This window comes from Dermacentor silvarum, chromosome 7 (assembly GCF_013339745.2).
Source record: "Dermacentor silvarum isolate Dsil-2018 chromosome 7, BIME_Dsil_1.4, whole genome shotgun sequence".
NCBI classification, from domain to species: Eukaryota; Metazoa; Arthropoda; class Arachnida; order Ixodida; family Ixodidae; genus Dermacentor; species Dermacentor silvarum.
Window position 1 is genome coordinate 101,965,852 of NC_051160.1, and position 17,049 is coordinate 101,982,900.

Here is a 17,049-nt window from a genome sequence, read left to right on the forward strand (position 1 = left end):
TCTTTCTTAGCTCTAGTAATTACCATTACTCTGAAGTAGTAAAGCATTGCACACACCCCTCTGCAGTTGTAGTGGTGGTTTTCAACAGCTTCGCTGGACATCAACTTTAGTAAGGCCAAGATGGCGAGTAAAGTTTTTTGCTGAGGGGCCCTGGTCACATGCCAAGAGGCACCGTGCAGTTATCCTGCAGTGTACTGCACAAGAATGGTGAACCGGGCGAGTTGGTAGTTATTTACGATAGGTACGCGCACTAAACACGGAGAAAGATGGTACTCGCGCTTATCCCTTTTTTACAGCGAAGCTGTCTATGGCTGGGATCCCGGGAGTCTTTCGCGTCCGTCACGTCGACAGAAAACCTAGGTAGGCCGATCCCTGCAGCAGTGCGGGGCCAGGAGCAATGGCTCATATACCCCTGTAAGGCAGAGACGTGAAGCGAACACACAGTACAGTTTTCGTTTCAATACGAAACGCACAAATAAAAAAAAAAAAGCCGTCAAACCACACGATTGTTGATGAGGCGCGCGCACTTCCGCGTTGATCAACGTGCGTGGCCGCCAATCCCTCGTCGGCGGTCGTGTTCGGAGATATTTATCGTAGACATCTCAAAACGGGAAACAATGCAGTGGTTTACCCACTTCGTGGGAGTTTGGCCTCAGTTACTTCAACGATCCGAGTCAACCAACTACCGTACACTGGTCACGCATCGATTTAACTTTGGCCAAAAGCATTTTTCTTATAAGAACGGAAAACATCAGTGTGTATCATAGCGATCACAAAGCAGTACGTTATAGCAGTCATATCAAAGTAATAAATAAAATGAAGGTTTCGTAAACTGCATTCAAACGTGTTTGTGTCATACATCACTTTCAAGAGCAATGTGCGTAATGGGCGCCCATCATGTGATCGGTGTTTGACAAGTTGCCCTACTCTAGGCGCAACATATATACAGCTTCGCTGACCAACCATCTTCACAGGGGTGGATTGGCGGCGATTTTTTTTTTCGTTTACTGTACGGCGACGGAGGAAAACCAAAAATTGTTATAAATTCATCAACGTACGTTGGTCAACGCGTAAGTGCGCGCGCCTCGTAAACAATCATGTGGTTTGACAGTTTTTTTTTTATTTGTGCGTTTCGTATTGAAACGAAAACTGTGCTGTATGTTCGCTTCACGCCTCTGCCTTACAGGGATACGTGCCGATTGCTCGGAAAAGAACGCAGTCGAAGACTTGTTTGAAGACCAGGGACGCCATTTATTCGTTTCCGACGCTCTCCCGTAGCCCCCCCGCAGTGGCCAATTTGGAATGGACGTCGACACCAGCTGGCAAGGTGGCCCCAAATCGTGTCCTCTCGTACCACGATGCGGGCTGCCTAGCGTGCGTGGTAGGCGACCCCACAGCTCGACGATTTGTCTGTCTCGGGGGCTTTGCCGACAATTTCGCGAAGCCTCGGGTCGATCTAGGTCCAGCGAAGTCGAATCTTCTGTCAGCCTGTGCAAGAGAAGTTGCGACAACTCAGTGCTCACCCGCGCAAGGCTGGCAAAGTATGTCGCAAGACTGCGTGTACAGCCGACGGCTACCGTACGTACTGCTTTCTTTACTGGGCGGGTGAAGCCGCAGGTCGCTTGTTCACCGCCCTGCAAGTATGGACACGACACGAACCGTTAAGTGCACGTCGTCACAGAACCACTGTTTGCGTCGAAGGTTTAACGCGATCCGAGAAAATGTTCGCATATACTAGTACGCAGGCTGGCAATGCCAGAACGAAATGAACTGGAAACAGGTGAAAGAACACCTTTTTCGAACAGATGCGTGACCAGGATGCATAGCAGGCCGCCAAGTGCTCTCTTGTGTCAATTGTATTGGCATACACAGCGGCGAAATGTGGAAAAGGGGCAATTTGCCTTCTAGTTTGCCTTCTCATTTCATTCCGGCGTGACGGTATAGTGCACGCACGTATAGTTGCAGGATGGGAAGGTAATGTAAAGACGGGGTCGCCACGTACTCACTGGCCAGAGGGCGCCTTTTGGGTGGTGCAGGTGACCTTCTCGATGTTCTCCTGCTGCTTCTCGGACTTCTCGACGTTCTCCTCGGCGTTGCCCACTTCCTCGACGTTGCGCTTGAGCGTGCAGCCGACGCTGTCCAGCTTGGCAGCCTCGTTCTCGCGCCGCGTGGTGACGCGCTTGGCGGACGCGGTCTCGACCAGGGTGCGCTTCTTGGTGACCTGCGAACACCAGGCGCGCCGTCATGACGCGAGCGCCCGCCGCCGCCGCCGACGAAGAAGCTGCAGCGGCGCTGCCGCCGCGGCTTGAGCCCCTGACCTGTCCCTTGGCCAGGGTCTTCTGCATGAGCAGGTTGTCGAAGGTGTTGGCCTCCTGGAAGGCCTCCTTGAGCGCCTGGTTCTCCTGCAGCTTTCGCACCTCGCTGCCCTCGAGCTTGTGCTGGTAGAGCTTGTCGTTGTCGACGTTCTCCTCGTCCAGCGTCTTGCGCACGTCCACCGTCACCGAGCCGGACTCGTCGCGGTCGAACACGCGCTCGGTGGGCGGGCCCGGCAGCAGCTGCTCCTTGCGGCATGTCTCCGGCGTCAACTGCATGCGCACGGCGCCGGAGGAGGGGGTTTATTATGGGCACCTTCCACGTAGATGAGTGAAGGGTTTGAGAAGGGGTGGTCAGAAGGCAGACGTGCGTGTATAGACAGTGATCCATATAACCATGCTAGCTCCCTAACGAGCTTGCTCATGCCATGCTCATTGTCATGCAATAAACTAAGGAGCATGGTCATCGTCAACTCGCTAGCATGGTCGACAGCGAGTTAGCGTCTGAATGGATTAAACGTGAATTGGGTTCGATCCAGGAATTCATAAACAAGGCCTGAATCGGACCAGAACGGAGGCGATAGGTCAGCGCACTGCAATGGTGTTCAACGATAAATGACTCGAAAAAGGAAAAAAAAAACAAAAAAAAACAAGCCATTAGATTCATATGAAATGCAGAAGGTCTGAGTGAGTAAACCGGTCCGAGATCTGATGCTAGATTTGTAGGGAGCGATAGTGGTTGGGTCTCGGCGCAGAATGTATCGCATGCTACGTGAGGGAACGCATCCGGACGCGGCGCCACTTTACAGCACTTCGATTAATGCTGTTGCAAATTCAATTTGGCATCTAATGCGATAGCTCATAAATAAAGCTAGTCGAAGGATCGTTGAAGGCGCGCGCATAATAAGCTCCGAATTTAATAATGATCATGCTGTTCATCCCTCCAATGTGTGACTACTTAGATAATGCACCTGTATTGCGTGATTTGCGTCAGAAATTGGGCAGGCGTGACGGGCAGAGCCAAAACACAGGCAAATGTCATTTTCATTATCTGGGTACGGGACGCCTTTGAATTTCTAAACAGGGCTAATAGTAGTAGTAGTAGTAGTAGTAGTAGTAGTAGTAGTAGTAGTAGTAGTAGTAGTAGTAGTAGTAGTAGTAGTAGTAGTAGTAAAACTACTCAGAAACCGGACGGGCTCCGACCCCAGTCCCCCAGAGGGGGTAAAAAATGGACAGAGCTAATAATGAAGGTAAACACGTGTCGCGCAGGAAAGGAGGTATCACTATCGGCTAGGAAACAGCCATGTTTCGAACTACCAAAACCGTTGAAAGTCCGTGCAGCCAGGAGCTTGAAGTTAGGGTAGCTTTCGGCTATAGGCCTAGCTAGGCCTAACCCGAGAGGCTTACTAGGCCTACTAGTCTGTATTATAGGGCAAGGCAGGGCTAGGCCTACTAGTCTCTACAAGGGCTAGGCAGGGCTAGGCCTAGTAGTCCGCATCACAGACTACTAGGCCTACTCCGGGCCCCCCGCTTCGCGAGCAGAAAAGCTAAAAAAGCGTCCGCCCACCTTGTTGAGCATAGGCTCGTAATTTGAGAGTAGCGGTTGCGGCAGCGGCTGCGGGTCGACGGGCTTGCTGCCGTCGGCGCAGATGTGCTGCACGCATTCCGCGGCCAGGTCCGGGTTCTCGTCCACCAGCTCGGCCTTGGACGTGGCCCGCGTGATGGTCGTGGTGGTCACGTTCACCTCGGTCGTCGAGGCACTCATGGTGGCGGTGTCCGGAACCGGTGGGTGTCGACGGGGCGTCAAAGGGGGTCCGCGACCGGCGGCGTTCCACGGACCTGTGCGGCTACAGCTGCAGGGGCACACGTCCGGCTAGCTCGCTGGTCCCTGGTCTTCTGTGCTGGCAGCCACGGGCCGTTCCACGGCACGCGGTGGGCTCGAGCGCGTGGCGCGAGCACCGGGTTCCCCCGCGAGCGGCGTTCGGCTGCGCCGTCGTTTTCGTCCTTCCGATGCGCCGAACTTTGTTCGGCCTCGAATCGTTCTTTAAGGAATGCTGGCATGACATTGTCGACTTGACACTTTTTTTTTCTTGCGTTAAGTGAAGGTGCAAACGCGCAAAACTTTAGGTGACGAAATAGCGGATCCCACGCAAATGTGAAAATCAGTTATAAACGAGGCATTCTTTGATGTGTCGTTATGCTGAAGGTGCTCCACTAGATAATGCGAGTTGCTCGTTAGAAAAGTATCATATATCTTTAGAGTGTTTTGTGTTATATAAGCCAACTATAGTAGTGTTGACAACTTCAGTGTTGGCCAAGTAAGCCTGCAACAAGTTTATGTTGATGATGATGATACTATTAACTATGGCACGTACTCGCTGTGTATGATATATAGGCCACGAAGCGGCTGTTATTAAAGTAACAAAATAAACAAAAAATAACGCATAAACAAGTCCTTCTGTAACGCACATCCTCTCCTGTTGTCGTCGCGTTCGCGTGACCGATGTTCTCGTCGTCGTTCGATCTTTGCTCGTTCCCTTTCGTCATCCGAAGTTCTGTTTGGTTTGGTGCCTACAATATGGCACGAAGACTCGCGAATGCTCCCTCCTAGGTCTATTCTTCATCTATCTGATCAACGCTGAGCAGACGCTCGCACAAAACTTCCGCCTTTCGGGCCCGTTGTTTCGGCATATACATGCAGTGACGTCACCGGGGGGGGGGGGGGGGGGGCGCTCGCCCCGGGGTGCAGCCCGCTGAGTGGCGGCTTTGCTGCGGTCGCCTGTGTTTTCACCGCGGCTCGTACGTAACCGAATGCGGTAAGCGTCTGCGCCCGAGGCAGCCGAATGGGCCGATGATGAGAGTGGACTGACTGAATTCATTGGGCTGAACGGGCTTGATCATTTATGAAAAGCAACCGTTTCTGGTTATAAGGAGTGGTAATTATAGTTTACTACAAGCATCGTTTGTATGGTGCAGGTGCGTTGCTTATTTTTATTCTAAATGTACGATATTTTAGCTGCGAACTGTGCGGTCAGCGTTTTCGTTGTCTAGCGGCACAATTTCTAAAGCGCTCGCGAAATGTGACACGTCAGGCTGCCACCATATTGTCATTCTTAATTTTTTTAATGGAAATAACTGCCGAATTACCGGCAAAATGGGAACGTTACCCTTTTAAAATTATTTCGCATTCGCTATACAAAATGTGCGTTATAAGAAATAGGAGGGAAGAGAGAAAAAAAAAAAAGAAAGAAGAGGGGAGGGTGACACGCCGAGCAGCTGCACTAGGTGTCGCGAAGCAAGGTGACGCCACTGTGCAAGATACACGTGAACACGTGTTACCGCAAAACGCGGTCATTACCGCGTATTTTTCGAACACAAGTGTAGATCAGTTCTTCCTTGGGCTCCACATCTGCACTATCCGCGAGGGAACTTGCAATGCCTCCCCCTATACCGTGCCTCCTCCCCGTTAAACACACACAAGATAACACAATACGTAACACGCACACAAGCACACAATGCAAACGCACCCGCGCGGCACCCGTACTTTACCGCCAATTTCTACCGTCCGCCCCAGAATCGGCGCTACGTATAGACTAATGCATCCACTCAATCGCAGTGTGATGATGATGATCGACGAGACGAGCATATACGTATAAGTGCCTTCCACCTCTCTTGGACACGACTGCGGATCAGTCGTCGTCGTGTATCGCGAGAAACGCGCGCTCATTACTGCGCTATAAGAGTCGTGACGTTCGCGGCACTTGTGTATTATATAGAGCGTGTACACGCATTATACGGAGCGTGAAAAAAAGGAACCCAATCCGTTCACATCACGTCGTTGTACGTGCGCGCACGTGGTCGTTTGGCGAGTATTTACCTGGCGTACTTGGCTGCAGCGAACGTTCCGTGGGGAAGGCGGTGTGAGGCATTATATAAACGTGGCAGCAAGATCGACGCAGGCGCTACTGGTTGGTGTAACTGCGTCCCCGCCCCTAAAGACGCGACGAGAGTGCGCAGTCGCACAAGGATTAACGCCGGTTTGCGAGACAGAGAGAGAGTTTCTTCATTCGGGCCAACAAGGTATAGGTGGATAGCAAAATCTCGGTTGTCGCTAGGGATTCTGGGGTATACGGCGTATTCTGCTACAACTTCCGGTTCGAGAGCACGACGCCGTCTATGCCGCCGTCACTTCATGCCCATGCTTCACGCGCTTTGTCTTTTATATACTGCGGCGCTTTGGTGAAAAACCACGATGCAAGCACCGCTGGGCAGTTCCAAAACGTAGGTGTGAGCTATCGCTCCTTCATACTTAGGTTGGCGCCCTTAGACTCGTGTATTTTTAGGTGGCAAGCATTTCATGCCCAGCGTGTTTGTGTCGCATCAAAACGTTTATCTAGCGCAAACGTTTGTCGAGCGCAAATAAACGTTCGTTAGCTTAAGAGGTAGTTTTTAATAAGTGGTATAAGTCAACCTAATAAGTGGCTGTTAGTAACGCTTCCCATAACGAACGGTGCAGTCCGCTGTTTTTTCTGCAGCGGTGCCCAGCGCGCGCCATGTCGTCGGCTGCTGTGCCTTCGCAGTCTCCCGTTTTTTCTCAAGAGACGCATGTCGTGTATAACTGCAGAGAGAAAGCACTGATTTAAGTATCTGAAAAGTGCACGAATTATTTTGAGGTTACCTCGCCTCCCTCTTTCGTGCAGCCTCAGTTGCCTTTTCGTTGTACCGGAATGAAGACGGCACATAACAGATCCTTGCTGGGTGCACCTGTGTGTACTTCACTGATTATTAAAAAGGGGGTATTTCTACTAGAACGTTAGTAGACGAAGTTATTCGCCAAAACACTTGCCTGCGACGAAATGATCTTCACATATTCTGGCTCCTACGTTCGGTACCCGCAGCTCGCCGTTCATGGTCGCTCGTTTGGCGGCAACTGTCCATTTACGTTTGTGCGCTTCATTCCATGGAAAACGAAACATTTTTTTCCTTTCACGGAAGAGTTCGCGCACCCTAATGCCGAGCAGCCAACCGTAACCACGTTGCTGAAGCGTGTTTTCTTCGCGAACAGCGGGAAATCGCACGGTAGAAACTGCTGACAAGGCTGAACGAAGCAACAGAAGCGTTAACCCTCGAACCGGAAGTCGCTAGCTGACGACACATCGTCATTTTGCTATCCACCTATTCCAGCGAAGTCAACCCTCCTCTCCCTTGCTGGCTCTGCTGGGTACGCAAAAAAAGAAAGAGAAAATGTCGGCCTTTCTACTTCGTTAAGATGGTTAACCAGCTAAGCTGAAACGTGCGGCCCCGGTGTTTATTATCACTTGGTTAATCCCGAGGGCTCAATAAAGTATTTCTCAATTATGAGGTTACGCACAAGTTCGGCTGCGACGGAGAGAACGACGTCACTGCACGGTATGCCGGCAGTCCGCCATTGCCGCTTGCGATTCTTCGAAATTAAATTGCTTCAAAATTAGATCTGTCCGTCACGGGGTAAGACAACGAATGGCTCGTACCCCCTTAAGCAATGGCTCATACCCCCCGTAAACGCGGCCTCCCCATTACGACTACAGAAGAGAAGTGAAATTCTACGCTGGAATGATTAGCGGCAATGCAGCCAGCTGTAGAAGAAGACGTCGACGGCGACGAACGCGGGAACAGTCGCACGAGCGCGTGCCGAGCACGAGCGCAATCCGAGGGGCGCCAACGCGCCAGCTGCGGAAGACGACGACGACCACGCTCGAGCCAATACTGATGATGATAGTTTTCTGTACACAGGCGATTTCGCCTAGCCATATATACGATTTCGCGTAGACATATAAGGCTTCGCTTAAAAACAAAAACAAGAAAAAAAAAACAGCGCAGCGTTGATTTGAGTTAACCGTGGACCTAAAGAAGATGGCCAGCCGGAAGTGGTACCTCTCGACCACACCGCGTTTTTTTTTTCTTCTTTATTGCCTGTAAAGCACGATAGTTTTTAACAAAGCAAGCGCTAGCTCGCACTATACCTGGATGCAATAGGTGGTATTTACATCGAAATTGCTTGAAGTTTGCCAAGTCATCCAGCAACTCCACGAAGTCGGGTGGTTCAGCCTGTTTCTTGAACGCTTCTCTCGTCCGACACAAACACGAGGAGTAAAACGACTGGAGTGCGTTAGCGCCTATAGCTAGCTGCCCCGATAGGCCGACGCCACGCTCTTAAGGGCTTCAGATTATCTGTAAATCAGCACCAAGGTGGCACAATTTAAGAGAATCAAACGGTAAGATGTTAAAGGGCGGACGGAGGGAAGAGGGCAATGTAGTCGTGGCTTTCCACTTTACGACTGCGGCACGCCAATTGCGCAATAAATGCTTTCTTCTTATCGGTAGTAGATTTCTCGGCCTATGTATACTGCGAATGTTTATTAATCCAACTGGCAGATACTGCGTGAAACGGCCCAATATTTACTGCCGCTTAATATTGCGCCGGCCCTGATGCTATATACACCAAGAAGAACACGCGCATTAAGGACTATGATTGGTTGACGCACTATATACAAATCGCTGCCGATTGGCAGCTGATCTATAAAACGATACCGAGCTGAAACAGCTTAAATGAAGCAAGTGGTAAAAACCGAAGGGCAGGGTAGGAAGTAAATGAAAAAGCTATATCTTGCCACTTCCCCACCATGGACGCCATGTACATAAAGTAGCACATTGACATTCGTAGCCTATACTGTGACCGTATGACGGATTCGACCAACGACATTGCGTAAACCGCTGCATGGGAAGTAGGCACTGGTGGCTTTTTACTTTCTTGAAATGTTTAAGTCCCCGAGTACCCTTAAATTCTACAAGGTGTATGTTCCGCACAAAGCACTCTTTTAGCACTTCGAAAATAATGAAGGCGTGCACTAAGGGTGTCCGGCTAACAAATGCACCTATAGTTTCGAAATACGGAGAAATTAAGGTTTCAGAAAATGGGTGTTTCGACATCCAATCCACCCTCGAGGGCGTAATTTTCCTGAGTGGGCAGTGTGTAGTTTCGCGGACGTTAATAATGAACACCATGATTTAATTTAATGTTGAATTATCCAGTTATTCTTTTTTTTTGGAGGGGGGGCCTCTGCTTTGACTTTTGCGGCTTTCTCCATCAACCAAGATTTTTAATGTGTTAACTTCCTCAAGTTATAATGAGGTCCAGATTATAATTGGGACAATAGAGCATGAAGCAAGGTGGCCCCGTGTTTGCTTTCGTGCTTTCTCAAACCGTTAGTGTGCACGGGTCTCGTTATAAATGGCGCACTGGCTGGATGTTTCTCCAAGGTCCACCAGAAATGAAAATAGAGAGAGAGAGAATGCGATCGTTCTGTATTTACAGCTCCCTGCAGTTCCAGTTCCACAGTGTCGCCGACCCTGTTGTTGTTCGGGGCCATTAAACTCGTGGCCCATATTGTGGCCAGAACCTGGTGAACGCATACCACTGGAAACTGCATAAAAAGTCGCCCAGTGTATATAATAATAATACTAAAAAAGGTATGCCAGAAATGGCCAATGGAAAAATGCGCACGCCGCTTCTTGTCTTTTTTTTCGTGTTACGCGCGCGTTCAATAAACGCAGCCGACTAATCGATTCTGGGCTGGCCGTTTAATCGGGTTACACGTCTTAATCGTTACAAGTTTAACCCGAGCGCAAGCGCAGCGTCGTTTTCTAGATTGCGTCAATTAATTTAGATGCCGTACAGCGGGGAGCAACGAAGGACGGCTCAGCCTTAAAGCTCGGCAACCCGCTGAGCGTACATAGTAGCCCACACCCCTACGTGGGACTTCGCGGAGCCTTTCACGGCAGATGGGAGGAACGCTCTCGTTCCCCTTACTGCTAGCCATAACTGCTGGAGTATGCGCGTATACGAAGCACGGAATGCCTCGTCGCGTTTGCAGTGTATGCGCGCTCTGTGGGCCAGTGTTCCTTATCGGACCGAAAGGGCGACATGCTCGAATTGCTGTGTGCGCGTGCGTGCATGGCTGCGTGTGTGTGTAGGGTTTTTTTTTGTATAGTGTGTCAGCAGTTTCAACAAGAAGGACAGGATGAAGCGGCATTGTTGTTTCCATTTGCATGATTCTCGCTCATTTTGCTACTACAGTCGAACCCGGATATAACGAATTATCGTGTATAACGAAAAACTGTAAAATTCCCGTGAAAATTTTTGTATAATATTTTCATTTTATATATCGAATTATTGATATATCGTACTATTTCGCAATCCCGTTCCAGTTCGATATATCCGGGTTTGACTGTATTGCTATCTTTCCACACCACACACAACGCACACATAACTTCAAATAGAGAAAGAGATGCTCTTTCAGTTCTAAAAGTTGTTGCGTGGCGCAAATTGATAGCTTTGTCTTTTCTTTCTTTCTTTCTTTCTTTCTTTCTTTCTTTCTTTCTTTCTTTCTTTCTTTCTTTCTTTCTTTCTTTCTTTCTTTCTTGTTGCGGCATGTGGCGCCTTCGTTGCTTTTTCTAACGTCAGTATAGTCGGAGAATGCTGCGCGAATTTTCGCTCGTTCAGTTCGTTGATTGGCCAACGCACAGCTCGCATACGCAAACAGCTGCGCGGCCAGTTCTGACGTCAGTCCTGTGCTGTAACCTTTTATAAGTCAACTCCGTCTCCACATGGAGACGCAACTTGCTTTTGAATGTTCCGACAACTGACGACGAGACAAATATATTGAATATAGCGCTGCGTGTAATCGTAACCCTCCACTAACCAAAAATAATAGCACATATCACTTTAGTATGCATAATAATGCATAAAAATAGCATTTTAAGAGGAACACGTTTAGTCTGGTCATACAAGACGTCTGACGTTTTTCTCTGTATCACAGCTTTAATTGATGTGTTTTCTTTTTCACTGATCAGCAGGGCCTGAACTCAGTTAACCAACGCATCTACTTAATTGCGACGATTGTTTCAATTCTTTTCGTGATAAAACGCATCAGTTATAAGAGGTCAACGAGGCTCGTTGCTGGGATAGTTGATTCATGGTATCAAGCAAAAATTGCAAGAGCGATAAAGCTAGCGTTCTGGTCCGTCTCGTTTTTCGCGCTGTTTCAGTTTTACTACAAGAGGCCAGTATGCGTGATAAATTATTCTTCGTAATTATTCCGACTGCCCTAATATATTCATGCTACCGGTGAAATATTTTTTGCCTGCGATGTTTTCGCCGCGTCTACAGCGAATTATATAATTTTCTACGTATTGAGAACACTCCGTCATAATTCGCGCCTGAAAAAAAAAAAAAAAAAAACTGAGAATGAAAAAAAAAAAGAAAGAAATAGAGAAGAAGAAACGTCCGCCTCTGTTCGAGGAAGCGTAAACCGTTCCTTTTGCAGCGTGTGGTCTCGTTTGCCTTCTTTCTTCGTGTTTCCAAATACGGTTTCCTCACACAATAGGTTCCGGAACGATTCGGAGGGGTTTCCCGTTTCCCAGACGCGAGGTTCCGCGCGGCGCGCGTGCCCTTGTCGTTATCACCCGGGGTTGAAGGATGACGTCAAGGGAAGTTCGTAGCTTTCTCCAGATCCGCCTCTGTGTGCGGGACGATATATATCTATATATACACCTCCAAATAGTGCGTCGACTCTTTGTTGGGAACATAATAAAATGCATCGATCGAAGCTGAGAGACGGAGTCTTTTTTTTTTTCAAATCTCAGATAGGGGAAGTGTGGTGTTAGGTGTGTGTCGATCGAAATATCTGGATTCCGGAGGGTTTTATTTATCTTCTCCAGCATTCAGGGTTGATCGGCTTCCGTATACGCGCTGTTTATAAACGTGCACGCAAAATTGACAACGCGTATATTTGTTTGGGTGAAAACCGGCGCGGCGCCGCGTTTGATGGTCGCGTATTTGAACACACGCCGTGGTATAGCTGCAATACGTATACGGGAAGGAAGGAAGATGCCGGCCGGATATATCCGGGCCGCCAGAAGGGTAGCTCGCTGACAGGGAGGAAGTTTAATGACAACTAGAGAATGGAAGTCTCTCTCCGGATACCTCGGGCCGGGGCGGCCCTTACACCAGCCGTAACTTGAGCTTGGGGTCAGCCATACGAAGACATTGTCGCAGTGTCCGAAGTGCTGCTGCATCTGCAGCGGATTCCCACCATCTACTTTGGACCTGTCCTTGGACAAATGAAATTCGGGAAAATGTCCTTAAAGGCGTGAAATTGAAGAGTAATCAAGCAGAAGACTATATGAAAGATGGATTGGTGGACAACGCATTTAATAGGTCACTGTAGCAGTATCTTTATGAACCGGGCTTGCATGCTTATATTTAAATCCATTATGACGTTATGCCGCGTGGCAACCCAAGCGAAAAAAAATAATCTAGATAGGTTGTTCTATATATAAGTATAGCGACGTGCTTTGCGCGTTACTCCCTGTGCAAGCTTCGATGAAAAAGTCAAAAGAGAGTCTGAGAAAAGAACGGGAACAAAAAAGAAAAAAAGCAGATTCAACGCAATGTCTGCATGACGCCATGCTTGTCTGAGTTAGCGAGGTCGCAGCAGCATAGCGAATGACGCGACGCACAGCCTCGTCGCCTGTGGCTGTTAGCTGTCTGCGTCACGGGGTGTGTATGTCAGGGAAGGATGTTGAGGAGAGGTGTGTATGCACATAAATGTGGCGACACATGCCTAAATACATTTAGGGATCCATATACCCGTTGTTAATTGTCGAGTCATGAGGGAGGTAGTGGCCGAAGATACTGCACAGGGAGGCCAATTCCTGTTCTGGTGAGGGAGTGACTTTGATTGAAGCTTAGTGGGCCTGCCTAGTTTGGTTGCACCTGAACTACTATAGCCCCACTAGCTCTCGGCAATATGCACTTTTTTCTTTGCCGGTGTCAGGCACCACTCCATGCCTGAAAATGTAGTGGAATGGAGCAGGATTCGAACTTACGACCTTCAGATTTGAAGTCGGGTTGTTCTACCTCTACTCCACGCCACCACTTCATCAACATCAGTACAATCAACCTCTCTATATGGCTTTCATAGATTATGAAAAGGCATTCGATTCAGTAGAGATATCAGCAGTCATAGAGGCATTGCGTAATCAAGGAGTGGAGGAGGCATACGTGAATATTTGGCAAATATCTACAATGATTCACAGCTACTTGGTTCTCAAGAAAAGCAGAAAAGATACCTATCAAGAAAGGGGTCAGGCAAGGAGACACAATTCTCCACTCCTATTCACTGCATGCTTAGAAGAAGTATTCAAGCTCTTAGACTGGGAAGGATTAGGAGGTGAGGATCGATGGCGAATATCTCAGCAATCTTCGGTTTGCAGATGACATTGTCCTATTGAGCAACATGGAGAGGAATTACAACAAAGATTGAGGACCTTCATCGAGAAAGTGCAAGAATTGGGTTGAAGATGAATATGCAGAAGAAAAATAATGTTCAATAGCCTGGCAAGGGAACAAGAATTCAGGATCGCCAGTCAGCCTCTAGAATCTGTAAAGGAATATGTTTATCTAGGTCAATTACTCACAGGGGACCCTGATCATGAGAAAGAAATTTACAGAAGAATAAAATTAGGTTGGAGTGCTACGGCAGGCATTGCCAAATCCTGACTGGGAGCTTACCACTGTCGTTGAAAAGAAAAGTGTACAATCATTGCATTCTACCGGTGCTAACATACGGGGCAGAAACTTGGAGGTTAACAAAGAAGCTCGAGAACAAGTTAAGGACCGCACAAGAGCAATGGAACGAAAAATCTTAGGAGTAACGTTAAGAGACAGGAAGAGAGCGGTGTGGATCAGAGAACAAACGGGGGTAGACGATATTCTAGTTGACATTAAGCGGAAGAAATGGAGCTGGGCGCCATGTAATGCGTAGGATGGATACCGGTGGACCATTAGGGTTACAGAATGGATACCAAGAGAAGGGAAGCGCAGTCGAGGACGGCAGAAAGTCAGGTGGGATGATGAGGTTAGAAATTCGCAGGCGCAAGTGGAATATGCTAGCGCAAGACAGGGGTAATTGGAGATCGCAGGGAGAGGCCTTCGTCCTGCAGTGGACATAAATATAGGTGATGATGATACCCGTTGTGTTACGGTGGCAAGTCCACACTGGCTGATAGGCAAGGATGGGTACATACCCAGTGCAGAGTGTATCGTCGTTCTGGCATGTACCCAGTGGCAAGTCCGAGTGACCCCAATTGTCTACAGTAGGCGGGCGAGTAGCAAGCTGCAAGTTGTCTAATCGGGGCGTGAACCTGCAGTACACCAAGTTGTCTATATATATCCACAATATATCCCGCGAGGAAACGTTGACGAATGCAAAAACCCAGCGGGGTAGACGCCGAAAAAGCTTCGCATTAAAAGCTCGAAGCTCGGTGACAGTGTCTTATCAACAGCACACGACTTGTTTCTCTGGTTTTGTCGAGCTCAAAGATTCGGGCTGTGGTATTGATGGCGTCGCCTGCGATGCATAGACTGTAGGTGACATAATGGGACAAGTGACCGGTGGCGTTAGACCTGTTTGGATGTTGTATAGCAGTCACGTTCAATGAAGTTATTGTTATATCGCGCGAATTGTGTCGGATTATGCAGTTCAGTATAGGTGCTAGTAATAAAAGCTTACCTTAATTAAACACTAGGTCAGAAAAAAAAAACATTAGAAGCTACCACCTTAAGGCGTCGCTTTACCGACGCAAATATTGCTATAGGATGAGGCAGGTGCTTGCTGCAGCAATAATCTGGAGACGACTGAGCTTATCGTAAGGAAATACGTCATCAAGAAGCATGGAGAACAAGCTCCTTCCCGAAGAGCTGGAGTTCAAAGAGGATGGAAGTATTAACTGGCCAGCAGTCGAGATAAGCATACGTCTCGAATATTGGTAGAACACAGAAATACTCAGTTTCTCCCGCAAGGCGAAGCGTTGATAACGATGCCAAAGTATTAGACAACTACGCGAAGTGATGATCGCAGTTTATCGGCTTGTAAATTGCAGTGAACATTCCATTACTAATTAAATCAACACGCGTGGGGTCACGTTCCCGCTCTGGCAAACATGAACATTTATCTCGCTCGGTGACCACGAACATTCGCTGTCGCAACGCTGGCGTGATGGAGAGCGTCGGAAGCGGGGAGCAAATGCTTTGTGCTGCATCCTGCTTCACCGCGTCTCGGAAACGAGATTACGCAACCTCCAACACTAGGTGCGCGAGAACACAGCGCGCATCAAGCCACCAGCCATCTAGGCTCGCCTTAGAGTTTGCACCCGCCGCAGATTACTTCCAAGATACGGCATGTGGGCCGCGTGTGCGCTCAGCGCGCGGGCAGCCACACGTAGCCCTGCCTGGTTAAAGGAGGAGACCGTGTTCACCTGCCATGGATGACTGATGTGGATAATACACGTGCAAATGTGCTCCACAAATGTAGAGAGAGCGCATGGCGTTAATACGAAGGTTGTTCAATAAAGGCTGAGATGATGCTCTGAAATCTTGATTTCCGAAAGTTATTCATGAACGCATTTATCCTTTCTATATGCTCCCTACTAAGGGAAGTGCACGCGTCCAACCGTTTCTACCAAGCCTAGATGACATGCCTCAAGCCATGTTTTCGGCCTACTTCAAATCGCCTAAGGGGAGGAAAAAAGTAAAGGGAAAGACGGGAGGTTTAACCAGACATTAGCTCCGGTTGGCTACCCTATACCGGGGAGGGGTAAATGGATTCGACAGGAGAGAGAGAGAAAAAATAAGTACAAAAAAGGGAAAAAAGGAAAGAAAAAATATCACACACACACACAAAACAGAACTGTTTCTGTGGGCATGTCACGCAGTCTGCGAAGGCGTTCTAGTGTGAATAGTGTCAACGTCTCATCCTACGTCACACAGTGTAGAGTCACAATTTGTCACTGAGTTCGTGTCTTTTAAATAACGCAGCAGTGCCTTCAAGGTGGCTCGCGCTGGTTCGTGTAGGCCAGTTTACAAGGATGTGGATTTGCGTGATTAAGCGTTTGTCTAGTGGACCTATCGTGGCTGAGAGAGCTGCTCTCTGCGGGTTAAAACGAGGGCACTCACAAAGAAGGTGTGCGATTGCTTCGTTGCACCGGAAGAGCGTTCGAATCACAGTCGGTCAGATAGGCCGGTGGTTCGCAAGAAGCGCAGAAGCGCCTGGCACGGCCTCTTCTGTGACGTTGGGTCCAGTCTGTGGTGGAGAATTTTTTCTTCCGACAGAGGCGGTGTCCAATTGGTTGAACGCGTTGGTAAGAGAATGTCGTTGCGCAATGTACTGCGGGCAGTCGCACAAAATATGTACAATGATTCTTCATTGCCGCAGTGGTCACAGGCTGCGCTGTCGGCATTCCTATGCGGAAACGCATAGGGTTGGTAAACGCAACGCGAAACCATAATCTGCACAAAGTGTTGCGTCTCCTCGGCGAAGCCTTGATGGTACTTGAAGGCTTAGGGTTGGGTCCAGAGAGTATAGGCGAGCAGGATGAAGTGCGATTCATTCCATTGTGACCTTGTGCGTTGGCGAGCGAGCACGCGCAGCTTCCGTGCAGCGTCAGTCCTAGAAAGTGGAATGGGTCGTTTGTGATCTTCTTATGAGCTGTGCGGGCAGCTTGATCGGCACGTTCATGCCGATAATTCCACAGTGACTGGAAGCCACTGAAAAGTTATTCTTTCCCTATCTCAGTCAGATTGTGTATTGCATCGGCAATCTCAAAGACCAGCTGCTCGTGTGGACCGCGGCGTAAA

General features: G+C 48.7%; 1 protein-coding gene across 3 annotated transcripts in view; it reads right to left on the bottom strand.

Moving 5' to 3' along the window:
• Positions 1-1,236: 1,236 nt before the first annotated feature.
• The window catches only part of LOC119458327 (uncharacterized), a 19,188-nt gene continuing 3,375 nt past the window's right edge, over positions 1,237-17,049 (bottom strand). The window contains exons 2-6 of one of the 3 annotated variants that reach the window (XM_049671092.1): positions 3,880-4,151; positions 2,319-2,585; positions 2,007-2,221; positions 1,587-1,634; positions 1,237-1,488 (exon numbers count right to left, since the gene is read on the bottom strand). In XM_049671092.1, coding sequence (XP_049527049.1) covers positions 1,595-1,634; positions 2,007-2,221; positions 2,319-2,585; positions 3,880-4,077 — 720 coding nt within the window. In that variant the 5' untranslated portion in view covers positions 4,078-4,151 and the 3' untranslated portion in view covers positions 1,237-1,488; positions 1,587-1,594. Of the gene's footprint in view, positions 1,489-1,586; positions 1,635-2,002; positions 2,222-2,318; positions 2,586-3,879; positions 4,250-17,049 lie in introns of those variants that run through there. The other 2 variants (XM_037720159.2, XM_037720160.2) reach the window with 2 other exon arrangements.